This window comes from Anastrepha ludens, chromosome 3 (genome assembly GCF_028408465.1).
Source record: "Anastrepha ludens isolate Willacy chromosome 3, idAnaLude1.1, whole genome shotgun sequence".
NCBI lineage: Eukaryota > Metazoa > Arthropoda > Insecta > Diptera > Tephritidae > Anastrepha > Anastrepha ludens.
The window spans coordinates 6,367,405-6,381,520 of NC_071499.1; the positions used below are offsets into that span (position 1 = coordinate 6,367,405).

At 38.4% G+C, this 14,116-nt stretch overlaps 1 protein-coding gene across 8 annotated transcripts in view; it reads right to left on the bottom strand.

Annotated features, from left to right (window-relative positions):
• Positions 1 to 14,116, bottom strand: part of LOC128856950 (eye-specific diacylglycerol kinase-like) — an 87,504-nt gene that overhangs the window by 25,702 nt on the left and 47,686 nt on the right. For all 8 annotated transcript variants that reach the window (XM_054092416.1, XM_054092417.1, XM_054092414.1 and 5 more), the window contains 2 exons: positions 13,249 to 13,452; positions 6,440 to 6,566 (listed from right to left, as the gene is read on the bottom strand). In XM_054092416.1, coding sequence (XP_053948391.1) covers positions 6,440 to 6,566; positions 13,249 to 13,452 — 331 coding nt within the window. The remainder of the gene's footprint in view (positions 1 to 6,439; positions 6,567 to 13,248; positions 13,453 to 14,116) is intronic.

Consider the following 14,116-nt stretch of genomic DNA (forward strand, 5'->3'; position numbering starts at 1 on the left):
TTCAAACCATAAAATTGTGTTTTTCTTATCAAACCGCAAAACTTATTTCCATAAAAAATTTAAAGCATATATGAACAAAAGTTGTTGCAATAGAAAAAAAACCTTATTTTTCATAGCTCATTTCAAATTTCTTTAAATTAAAGTAAGCGTGCATGTATAGAAATTATCGATGTAGTAGTGAACGGAAAGCTTGTTACCATCACAATGCTGGCTCAACAGGGTAAGTTTGTGCATTGGATGCTATGGGCTATGATAAGCTGAAATTTTCCAATTTAAGTGCAAGTGAAATATGCAGTCACCAAATCGCCAGCAGCAATTTGCTTTCTACAATCGCAGTAAAATTGAGTATTTTACAATACGAAAATGCAATCTGAAATATCCACACTAGCTCGTGCAACTATTCTAAACCCACGCACACACACACACACACACTCCATTGCGCCACTTGAAGAGTTGGATAAGCTAACATTAATTTCATAGAGATTTTCTTGTTGAAGACGCTAAGTGTGTGATAGAAAGTTTCTGAGCAAAAACTCACAGACACATAACTTCTTCACACTTGCGTCACATGTGACATTCATACGCACACACACATGCAGTAGTATATATGTAACTGTGTGTGCTTGCAATTTCTTATTAAGCCGGGCATACTTGGTCAATTCGTAAGATTTGCACTGCAATCACTTCAAATCATTTACTTTGTCATTGTGGCCAAGCTGCGCATGCATTCAATGAAGGCAGTGAGGTTGTTTAATGGACACTGTGAGGATCCTTCGCATGCATTAGGTTATTTGATGACTACAGCCAATGGGAGTGTTAGCAAACGGAGGACTATTGAGATTTCGATTTTTGTAAAATCTGCAATAGCATTGATTATCGCAAATTATCAGTTGCTTGAGGTAGTGAGTTGAATATGAAAATGACTTGTAAAATTTAAGGAAATGACTTGAACAAAGGCATGAGTGTGTAACACATAGATTGTGTGCAAATGTCTGATTCATTTAATTTCCCATGACATGCTATTGCGTTCCAAATATGATTTCTTTTGCGGCTACACGATTGAGCAGTCCAGTTGTGGCAATTACTTAACATTTAGCCAGACAAATGAGAAGCTATTTTCTCGATTTGAGAATGTAACTTATTGTCTTGAGGCTTCTAAAGGAATGCGTTTACTCGGCTTTTTCAGCAATATGAGGCGAATGCAAAACATTATTAATGAAATTACCGTTTCTACAGCTAACTTCTGGGTCAGCCTGTCTGCGAACCCAGACGCAAATGTGTGGTAGGTTGGCTAAGAATCAACTGATTGGATGCATGTCTAAGTATGTGTGTATATGTAACATATATTAGCAGCCGGTGTGAGTGGGCACAAAAACTAAATTTGCAAGTTTGCAATCGATCCCTGTGGCATAGGCAAATATTTGCACTTTGTAGTGTGCATTGGCTTCCATTTACAATTAATCGGTTGTCTAGGCGTATGCGCAACATCCGTCGGCTGGTTCGAATTACTAACAGATGTATGTATGTATGTCCACATAATTTCTAATACTACTCCTACGCTGAATACTGTGTCTAATTGCTGGAACTGAACGCTTTCGAAATGCATTAACCTAATTGCGGTGTGGCGAGCAAAGGAAATGCATTGAGACGCCAACTGGAAAAATTCAAGGAGTGACTAGGGGACACCCTTGCGTATGATGAACGATTGCACATCATAAAGGTTACGCTTCTATATTAATTAATTTCTTTAAAAAAATTTCTACATTTTGGTTTGATATTCGATATTACATCACCTTAAAATATATTGTAGTTTTTCGTAGGCTCCGCTCAGCTAAATTAATAACGAAGTTACCTGTCTTTAGAAAACTTTTTAGCAAAACAGCAAAGGTTTCCCTTTGCAAATCTTTAAAAGAAAAACAAAAAAACTGCGTGTAGCGTAGTACACATAACAGAAGTGAAACTTTCAAGGCAGACAAAGAAAGAGGGAGAGACCCGAGAGAGAATGAGAGAGAGAGGGAGAGAGAGAAAGAATATATATCTAAATAAATTCACAACATTTTCGGAGAATACAAATAGACAAAATTTCCAAAAAGCGGAGAAGGGTCGACCGGTGTAGGTAAACGCCGGACACAAACTGTGGCAACAAAGCGCACTACTTCAAGCGTTTATTACCCGCACAATCGCAGCGATTCCAGGACCGCAGCAAGGCAGAAATTACCGCAAGGCAATACCAATAAATCTGACGCCGGAATGGATAGCACTTTATAGTACGCACAAGCTCTAGCCAGGAAACGGAAATAAGGGTCAAAAAGTAGGCAAAAAAAAAAACCGCCAAAAGAATTGGGACCAAAAAACGCCCAAAACAGTAGGCACCAAAAAAATATTTCCTAGAAGCTTGCACCAACAAACAAGCGCCAAAAAATAGGCAGTGTTATTTCTCACGAGAAATTAAAGTGTATTTAAGATATATATAAGGTATAGCTCTCTCTCTCCTTTTCCTTTACGTTATATTTTTTTTCTTTTTCGCGGAAGGAAAATGCCCGAAACGTTGCGTGGCCTTGAAATTTTACTCTCCATTCTCGCTCGTCCATCGACGCCTAAGAAGTTTCACTTCGAAAATGGTTCAAAAACAAAAACTCAAATACACACAGGATCGCAAATATAACTGCCACTTTACATTCACCACCTTTTTGCTATGTGAAAGCAGCAACAGTTTAGCGATGATCAAGCGACTTTGTTTATAGGCGCTTAGCTCACTGGTCTAAGCATGCCAGTGCTTTCAAGTGTAAGTAGGCACAGTTTTTTATTATATGTACTGCTAAATATGTTGATATGCAACGTTGGATTGAAGGGAAGTTTTGTTCTCTGCAAAAAGCAATCATAGAGTTGCAAAAGACCGGATTATCCCACAGAACTATTTTAACATAACTAAACGTTCCAAGAGCAATAGGTTTTAATGCTTTGAAATATAATAAAACACCAGAAAACGTTCCCAAAAACGAAAGCGCGAAGGACTACTAGTCAAATTGATAGGATGATCGTTAGATTGTCAAAACAGGGCCTCAGGAAGAGGACTGCTGACATCGATCGAGAAATTTTTGTTCACCTGGAAAAGCCAATAACGGAAGGAACGCTTGGATTGGCAGAAGCAGGGATGCTTCACGGTCTACTAACACGGAAGAAGACATTGGTAACAGTGTCGCAAGGACAACGCCGAATTGAGTTTGCTCGAGTTGGTCCAGATGGTAGGAAGTACGTGCAGCATTCGACCCGAATCATAAAACACTGAGAGGCTCAATAATGGTGTGGGGCTGCTTTTAGTGGAATAGTGTTGGTGAAGGTAAATGGATGCGATCAAGTACGTTTAGATATGTACTTCAAAATGTAATGCCACCTTGAGCGGAAGAGAATTTAGCGGTGATTTGGAAATTTTAACTAGACAATGATCCGAAGCAAATTCTCGTGTAGAAAAAAAGCTTTTCAAAGACAGTTCGATGACTATTCTGCATTGGACATCTTCGAGTGCACACTTAATATAAATATAAGTACAATAGAATACCTGTGCAACGACGTAAAATACGCAGTGCGCAGGAAATCACTAACTTGGGTGAGTTATTTGAAGAGGCCAAGGCAGCTTGAGAATCCATTCCTGTTGAAGGTTGTAGAGGTTCAATAATGTCAATGCAAAGGCGCTGTGACAGAAACCAACATTCACCGATAATAATGTCTGCCTTGAAATCCGATGTAGAATCTCTCTTGCCAACAAGTGCTACTTTGGATTAAGTAGACAGATGAGTAGTAAAGTCCTCTCTCGATAAACAAAACTAACACTCTACAAGGCTCTCATCATGCCCGAGAGAGGAAGAGAAAGGTTTCCTCTGAAAGTATGCTATGCGGTGCTAGCTGATGGCAGCAGAGGAAGAGAAAAGCCTCCTCTGCGTTGGAAAGATCAGGGGAGAAGGATTTGGCTTCAATCGGCCAAAATCGCATAAACGGCTATCGCGTCAATCAAGAGAAGAAGAAAAAAGGGCTTTTAACAACATATTAATGTATACTTTTCCTTAAGCCTGCATGTTTTATGATTTTACAATTATTTTGCTGCGTTCTTAAGAATTTTTCTCGAAGGATTCTCGAAGTGTATTAACATGAAAATAAAAACCTGATACTTATTGAATACTTTTTAAATTTATAAAATAAAACCTAATATGCAGAACACTTAACCTATTTTATTGAAAGAAGTGTCAAATGAAGAGAACTGTGTACCATTGTAAATTATTTGTCAACGGCTGTATATATAAATAGCGAGCGCATTCTGTGCAGAATATTTGACCCAGTTTCTCCAATTTGTATACCCTTAAGAGAAACTCTACTTCATCTATGTACTATCCCGGCTAATACCCAACCGAACGCGGGAGCTGAGTTTATAAGTATAGATGGGTCAAAGCTGGAAGAAGGGAAAATTAAAGCTGTTGTAGTTAGGCCGGATACTCATGCAGGAGTAATTTGTGACAGAGAATAAGTTCGACAGGGTACTGAAATTAGTTTCTTGTGGGTCATTCGCTTTTACCAAAGAATTTGTACGTACGCATGTTTGTAGCTGTGCAAGCATGCGAGGCGTAATTGCGTAATTAATATTAAGATACCACTATGAATGCTTATGTATGTAGGTATGTGCAAATACGTAGAATCTAAACGTGCTGCATTATCACTTGGGGGAATTTTCTATGAGAACTCATACATTTTTGTGTGAAAGTTATTCTAAATGGCTGAAAATAAACTCGATTTAACTGGAAATTGGTAGAGCAGCTTGTAACTTTTTCCTCATTCAATTATATATACAATTTTCATTTTATACTGCAGCCTTAAGTGGTAGGAGTGTAAAGAAGGCTAAATTTAGTAAAGGTATTTAATTTATAAAGGCATTTTAGTAAAATTTAATATGGGCTGGCTGTTAATTTTATGAATCAAAGAAACTCGTACATAATGAGAGTTATAGTTTGTAACATCAGACGGACGGACGGAAATTGAATCTTAACAGATAAAGGGGCTGGACGAAACTAGTAGGAGCGGCTGTCTTCTGCCGCAGTTTGATCAAAGTCTTTTAGGCTAATCACTGTAGCATATTCCATGCTGAGATCTAGCTGTAACCAAAGCAGCTGATTTTGCGAGAATTTACTCCATTCGACACTCGCACAAACATCTTCATCGATAGTGAAGCTGTTATTAAAGCAATAATGGCTGTAATGACTTCCTCGCAGTGCGTGCAACACTGTGGATCAAAAAATTACGACCTCTGTGAGAGCAGACAAGTCACAATTTACTGGGTACTAGGGCACAAGATGATAGAGGAAAATGAGAGAGTTGATGTGCTTGATAAGGCAGGCATCCGCTTGCCTAGGATGAGTACGCCGAACATATATCCATCACTCTCAGTTTTGAAGACGGAACTAGACGAGGAACTAACTTTGAAAGCCTAGTATATTATGGGAAGCCTCGACCTCCCAAGGGATTGTCAAAATAATACTACAAACTTGCAACACGAAAACAATCAATTTTATTTTATCGCTACCAAGGAATGAATGTAAAATATTGGTTGGCGTACTGACGGGACATTGTCTCATTCCATATCACGCAGCTCAAATGGGATTGGTCCAAAACGACGCGTGTAACTTATGCGAAGAGGAAAGCGGTATGTTACAACACCTCCTTTGCCTCTGCCCTGCTCTAAGCAAAACTCGTTACAACTACCTAGGACGGTATGTTTTTCAGGTCTGAGGGACATTTCTGACAAAAGTTTAAACTGTTTATTCAAAGTCGCCAAGACATGTGCCAGGAACTAAGTTTAACACGACTCCAATAACACTAGTAACACTACGGACCCTTGTGGTTTATGTTAGATCTATTCAGATCAGCCAGATATACCTAACCTAACCTATACCTAACCTAAAGTAAAAAACTCGAGAGCAGTACGAGTACCAAGTTTTTTCAAATCGTTATCGAAATAAACGTATTCAGTCAAAAGTGGGCGTGTTCAATTTTCAAAAATTTTGCGTGCGATTCGTAGTTTTTTTTGGATTCCTTGCACCAAATTTGAGTAATTTTGCTTACTTTTTTTTTCTTTGAAAATTACCGTTCTAAGCGGGTGTGCTTACTAACCAATTGCGCCCATTTTCAATACCAGCCTATTTGGAGCACAAAAAAATATATGCACCTAGTTTCACTGAAATATTTACTTTTTGCTCGAGATATCGTGCGCATGGACAGACAAACGGCCTTCGTTCATCAATACTTTTTGCTGTTATATACAACAGTTACGTGCACAAAGTTATAATACCCTTGGCCACAAGTGACTATGACAAACAGTTTTATAATCAATCGAACAAATATTTTTGAGTTATTTCGATACTTTTTTATTAAAGTTTATTTCTTAAAAACTTACCCAACAAACATTCTTCGCCAATTTTCGCTTGATTAAAGCAGGACTCCTTGTTATGATAGACTTCGTGGCACCAGGCGCAGGATAATGCAACGATTTCCTTCGAACCAAAAAGTTTGCCTTGAACAGCCTGTAAAAATATAGAGAAAATGTTTGGAGATTTTAGAAAGAATTTCGTTCGATTTCGTGGTAGAATATAATATAAACTGGGTATTTTTGCCGCTGAATTAGCTAAGGCTTTACCAAAAACTCGCTAAGCCCTTCTTTTAATTTGACTTTTGAGAATTCCAAAGCATTTCTCTACTGAGATTATGTTTGGATGCTCGTCCTCATGTTAGGAGTGCAAATGTGGGAGAAGATTAAGATTAAATTAAGGTGACGGCAGAGATTCAATAAGTCGGGTAGTTGATAGAGTTGAGACCTATACTCTTGAGTATATCCCAAGGGCCGTAAATTTAATCAGTCGTGGGTGGGGTAGAGTGCAGTGCGACCAACGAAGGCGTGTCGCAAGTTGAGACATAAGGCAGATTGATAGATTAATTTAGAAGTATATTTCACAAACATCTTACAAAACTACAAGGTGAAGTCCAAAATAAACAAGACCGAGCTAAAATAGAAACGAAAGGAGCTTTGCTCTGATAACTTCGAGTTTATTTATTCAAAATAGTCTCCTTTGGTTTCAATATACTGTTTTGCGCGATCTAAAAGCTTTTCAAAAGAGTCTTTCAGGTCATTGACCGGAATGTCCTTGCCATTTGGACGTATGGGCCCGTATGTTCAATGCCATTTACGTCCTCACAACCATCCTTGAAACGTGTAAACCACTCGTGAAGTCTGACACGAGTTAAACAATCATCGCCATTAACTTTTTTTATCAAATCGTCAGTCCATACTTCGTTCATTATGTCACTATTTTTTTTGTACAAAGTTTTAAAGACAACAATCTCCGATACTAAATTGAAGAAAATTTCATAATCCCACTACCGAAAAGATGTAAGAACTTGAAGAAGTGACTAAGCATTACATAACCTCTCCTCTATGCCACTCTATTCTACTCTTTGTTTGCTCCTTTACGTTTTTCAACTCAATCACTGAAGGAGCATTCAGGGTAATAAAGTTATGAGCGTATGACGCGGCGTAAAAAATGACGACTACGTTGGCATACTAAAAAATGCACTTCTCAATGTAGGTTTTCCGCAACATCTACAACAAACATGCATTAGCTCATCTAAAACACATACGAGGGTTGCTTTTATATTTTGCAGCTTTGCAGAGCTACATGCATTGAGTTGTATTTCTCGATATCTAGCAAAAAGTTTGGAATTTTTCGCTTGAGTTTACATATAACGTTTCCGCTTACGAGCTTTTCAGGAAGCTAAAAAGATTCATCGCGACATGGAATTAACTCGTGAACATTTTCGTGCGATGATTTGTTACGATTTTCGACAAAGGAGAGGATTATCGAGATAGGAGTGCAACTTACTTCGACTTTTGGCGTTGAAGTACCGCACTCACTGTGAAACGGTGATACAGCGAGATCCAACGAGGCTGTTGATCCTTGCAGGATGAATTTCTTTAAGGCCTTTTAAAAACCCCTTGTTGGGCCAGAAACAATCGATGCTTTGTCGTCAATTAATAACGCAAGATCTTCAAGTGACATAGCACGAGATAGAGGCATACGTTGGTATGACGAGAACCGGCGTCCATCCAATATTACATGATCACTTGGTCGTCAAGTAAATTTCTTATCTTTGGATACCGTATAATTTGAGAATATCCAATTGCCCAAAAAAGGCTCGTGTCGATTGATGTAAAGAAATGTTGAAGAAACGGAGCCGCGGTGGTTCAAAGTCCGTCTATGACATCGTAACAGGAGACGAATCTCGAATATATGCGTATAAGCCGGAAACAAAACAGCAATCGCCAGTATGGGTGTTCCAAGACGAGCTTAATCCAACAACAGTTTTTCGGCACTTATTGGATTCTTCTTGTTCCCGAGCATCAAAAATAAAATGCGAGGTCAACATTTTTCAACGTCTGAAGCAGCTGTTGACGCCTTTAAACAGCTCGTTTCGGAAACATTCACTTCCGAGTGTTAAAAGTACTACGGAAATTGGTTCAAGCGAATGCAGAAGTTGCTCTATTCCAAGGAAAATGTTTTGAAAAATACTGAATCAATTTTTAATATTATTTTTCTGTTTTCATGATTGGGCGCAAAATATAAAATGCAACCCTCGTACATACATATCCATGTGAATTAAATCCAATGCATCTCATGCACTTTCGTTTTGCCAAAACCTGGAAAATGTTGTTTGCGGCGTTACGTGACTACCAGCGAATGGCGGGTATTATCAATCTCCATTAAGCACATTTTCGCGCTTGTATCTGCGGCGGAGTGCAGCAAAGCTACATTTGGCTTGGAGTGGGAGAGAACACTCTGAGAGGGCAAATGTGCAATAAATGAATAAGCAGTGTTGATTTTTTAGAGTTTAGTCATCACGGAAAAAGAAAATAATGAAACTAATATAACACAGGTTCAGACAGAAAGCCGGACAGAGCCACTTACATCGACTTAACATTTTCCACCTGTCAAGTAGAAAATGGCGGAGTTTTAATGCAATACTCAAACTACGAGGGCGGGCCGATAAGTCCGTGACTTTTTGTATTTCTGACCTCTTTACTGAAAAATAAATACTGCTCCTGTCAACAGGCATCTGTCAGTTGACTCCTGTCAAAATTTGAACGTGCTGCGTCAGTTACTTTGTGTTTTACAGCTACCTTTATCAGACTACCCAGTAATTCACAGTCGACCACAAACGCAATCGTGTAACAACTTCACAGGAAGGTTTGGCGTTGTTTAATCGCAATATGGAGGAGTTTTTGCGCCGTTTTGGACGAAACATGGACCTATCACCACACACCAGAGACTAAACAACAGTCGAAACAGTGGGTTTCTAGGGGTGAATCAGCTTAATAAGCACACGAAATTCAGTTTTTTCCATTTTCTCCTCAAATTACTGGGTAGTCTGATAAAGGTAGCTGTAATATACAAACTAACTGACGCATCACGTTCAAATTTTGACAGGAGTCAACTGACAGATGCCTGTTGACAGGAGCAGTATTTTTTTTTCGGTAAAGAGGTCAGAAAAACAAAAAGTCACGGACTTATTGACCCGCCCTCATATTAATCATGCGCAGCTGTAGCTGTAGAATTCGAATTTGTCCTTAAGGATGTCGGTACAAGCCTGTTGGATGGCATCTATGGACGCAAAATGTTTTCCTTTCATGGCTAAATGCGATTTACCGAATAGGTAGGCAGGGAGCCATATCAGTCGAATACGGTGAGTGACTGTTGGTTAAAATGCGATTTCTAATCAAAAAATCAGTCACAAGAGTGGATCGATGAGATGGTGCAGTTTCATGCAATAAGCGCGAACTTTCCCTTCCGTGTATTCAGGATCAAATTCGTATGCGATGCAACAAACGCTTCAAAACGCCAATATCGCAAATTGCATTGACGGTTTGGCCCGTTGTCACGAACTTCTTGCGGACAATTCCCTTGAAATCGTAAAAACAAATAAGCATCGACTTGATTTTTGACTTCTCCAAACTCGATTTTTTGGGTGCTGGCTCGTCTGGGGACTATACCATTTGGCACTTTGACGCTTAGTTTTAGGTTCATGTTGGAAACACCACGTTTATCTAATAACCAGTTAGAATATTGTAAAGTTCTCGTCTTTTCTCGCCTCTGTAATGAAGTCTTTCGATTTTGAATTCTGAGCAATTTTTAGTCCTCAGTTAACTTGTATGGAATGAAATGTGCGCAGACCTTTTGCAAGCCCAAATGATCAGTTAAAATGCGATAAATCGATGTTTTGGAGATATTGAACTCCGCTTCCATGAGTTTCAACGATGATTTCGGTCCATTTTTGATCAATTTACGAACAATTTCGATGGAGTTTTCGGTGATTACTGATTTTGGGCGTATAGGCGCGAATGTTCATTGTCATTTATGTCCTCACAATCACCTCTGAAACGAGTAAACTACTTAAGAACTCCGGTGCAATAAACATTTTTCTCCAAATCAAATGTATCGGTAAACGTTTTACCGATTTTAAAACAAAATTTGATATTAGATCTTTGTTTGAAACTCATTTTTGTACCGATGGCACAAACATACTGTCACTTTAGACACAATCACTTCTCTTCCACTGAATCGAATGTCCATAAGCTTTCCCTGAAAGTCAGCTAGGGATGTAACTTCCAACGCACTAACTCATTAAAAAGATGGCGCCATCAAACAAATTTTTTAACGCCAGTCTTCTTTATGTTGGACTTTATTTTGTATTTACCGTGATAATTATTCATACTGAAATAATTTGATTATAAAATAATCATTATGAAATAAAATTATAGATCTATGCAAAATTAATTGTTTCACTAAGCCATCCAGTGGAAATAATCCTCATTATATGTCATTGTGGCGAAGTGCGCCATTTCTCTGTCCATAGTTGTATAGTATATATGTATTAGTGCATACGCCGAGCTCTTATAATGATGCATGCATGCACATGCCCATGTATAGCTACTCATCAGTGTTCGTACTAAGTCCGCACCGGTATTAGCTTTTCAAGTTTTTTGCTTTCTATTCACTTAAACTGTTAGTTGCCTCACATCGCTCCTTGGTTTCTCTATTATTTTATACGTTGCCATTGCTATTGTTGTTGCTGCTGCCATCATCAGGTATCGTTAATCGGCAATACAGCAGTCGGACATCCTGGACGTGCAGGTATTTTTAATATTCGAGAAAATGTGCAATTCTCTTGGTCAACCTTGTTGCATGAAACATTTGCCATTCCATGCAGTTGTTGCCTTAAACTTCAATTACCTGCTTTGTATTATTATTTAGTGCAGTGTTAATGCAATCGATGTTGCTACCAATGGGGTGTTTATTATTAAATTCCGTGCAATCCGGCTGAAATACCAAGAGGCTATGGGATAAACGAGCAGACGAGCTGCAAATAACAATTCGGAAAGAAAATGGCAAGTGCAACGCACAGTGTTGTGAATCCATAAAACAGAGTTATAAAATTAGAAGACGTGGTTTTGCACGAAACAAATTTTGTATACAGTAGTTTTATGAGCAAGGCCGAGTTTATATATACAAACATTTTTCACTGTTAAGCCCAGCATTGCTATCACTTTAATTAATAGAAGGGAAGGAAATCTGCTTTTATGTAAATTTGCTTCCTTTTCTTCTGGTGTTATGGCGTGGCTTCTGGTGAGTGGCACAAAATTAATCACCATATTTAACAGCTGCAGTATACAAACAGACAAGCAATGGAGTGCGTGAAGGTCAAAATAAAGATTTCTATCACTAAAAATTTTTTTTTGTATTTAGCAAAAAAAGTTATTCAGAAACAAAATTGAGTGATTAATTTTGTGCCACTTGTTATATGTATATACCTATATCGCTTTGTCCTTTCAGTTTGCTTATTATTTAATTGCATAAGCAAAAAAAAAAGTCGCCATCATATAGCCGTGTTGAGGTACGATTTATGTAATTTTTCCTAGGCGAAAATACAGGGCAGTAGTCGTAGCTTCGCCCAGGAGCTTAAGATCGACCATAAAACAGTTTTAAATCATTTGCGCAAAGAAGATGCCCGATGTTTGGGTGCCACACCAATCAACACCAACAAACACGATGGATCAATCGATTTCCATCTGCAAAACCCTGGCGAAAAATGAGATTTACCCGTGAAAAAGATGGTGACTGGGGATAAGAAATGGGTCACATACTACAATATTTTGCGAAAACGATTGCAGTCGAAGCGTGATTAAGCAGTTCAAACGGTGGCCAAACCAGGTCTAACGGCCATGAAGGTTCTACTGGGTATCTGGTGGGACTTGAAAGGAATCATTTATTATGAGTTGCTTCTGTATGGTCAAACACTAAACTCAGAACTCTATTGTCAACAACTGGACCGTTTGAAGCTAGCGAGTGACCAGAAATGGCAAGCATTGGCCAACAGTAGGGGTGTTGTGTTCCATCAGGACAACGCAAGGCCACCAAACGATTACCACCTTTTTCTCTCCTTGAAAAACTTCCTGAGTGATAAGAAAATGGTATCCAAAAAAGATTGTAAAAATCGATTACTAGAGTTTTTCGCCAATAAGGACCAATACTTCTATGAGAGACGCATTATGAAGCTACCTTTTAAGTGGTAACGAATTATACAAAAATAGGTGCGTATTTGTCCCAAATCGGACAATCTGAAACATCTTAAATAAAGTGTTGAATTTTATGCAAAAATAATGGATTTATTTTTCCCCAAATTAATATATTTTTGAGGAAGTAGAATTATCAAAGTGAAGATGTTGGCTGTTGCATCTTACATTCAGGTCCTACAACTTCTATGGCAGTTTTTTCTTGAAGTTGGTCATCTAAGCTGCAGCTATTATTTTCAACATAACCTCTTCCAAAGACGGCTATGGTTTTAACATTTAATTTTGAAATTTTTTCTCACTACTCGCTACACTGTGCTTATGAGCTTTAAAAATTCAATATCTGAAATTCCATTACAAGCAGCCAGCGGTATGAACGTATTTATTACCGAGTATGGAAATCCACAGATTAAAGTGCTTTCCGGTTAATTGCCTTGTCACTGTTAATTAATGACTTTTGCTTAAAAGTTTCAGTTTGCATTAAATATTTATTATTTTTACTATTTATACACTCTTTGGTACTCACTTACAAATCCCCAGATAATTATGATTTATGTGCCCAATTTCAACTCATTTATAGTACTCACCTTTCCACACTGTTTGCATTTGCCCTTTTCCATCTTGCGATGCACCCAGTGGTGATGCGTCGTTGATTGTTCCCTGTATTGTCTTACGCCTACGTCTCGAAATGTTGGCTTACACGCTAATTGAGTCTTTTCATTGACGATTGGAATGCAATTTTGATGCGCAATTAATTGGCAGGCCGAGCACTTCATACGTTGACCACTTTTCTGTTGGCGAAAATAAAAAAAATGTAATGAAGTGAGTAAATAGAATCTGCGGCTGTGATATTTAAATTTTCTTTTTTTTATATAAAAAGAAAATATTTTCAGTAGTGACGGCTTTGGCGCCGCGAAAAGGTACACTAACAAAATAAAAAAATATACCTATGTAGAGGCAATTATCAGTTACGGTATGTAGTATGAAAAGAGATGTCATCCGTGATCTGTGTGGTAATTTTTATTAAATGTTTATAGATTCTATCTCTTGAAATCTGTTATATTGTAAGATATGCCTGTACAAGGTGGCACAAAATTAATCACCCTTTGGATTAGAGTATATACAAAGCAAAATCCCCAGGTGTAGCAAAAAAGTGAGAGCTCAGATGTCTGAATCTGTGCTCGACGAGAGCAGGGTAGCTGAGAAGAAAATGCTGAGAAAATACTCCACCTCATCTTCCTGACAGCTTCTGCAGAATGGACTTAAAGCAATCCCAAGTCACACCGCATGGACACTTAGCGGAAGTCCGGTGAGGATACCTACCAAATTCAAGAGCTGCTGTTTTGTTAGCCTTAAAAGTTCCATCGTGCGCCGCCGATCTACCCGTGGCCAGAAGGATCTCGCGACTTTGCACGTTTATGCACTATCCCAGCGCTGACAGAGTTGACGCAAGAC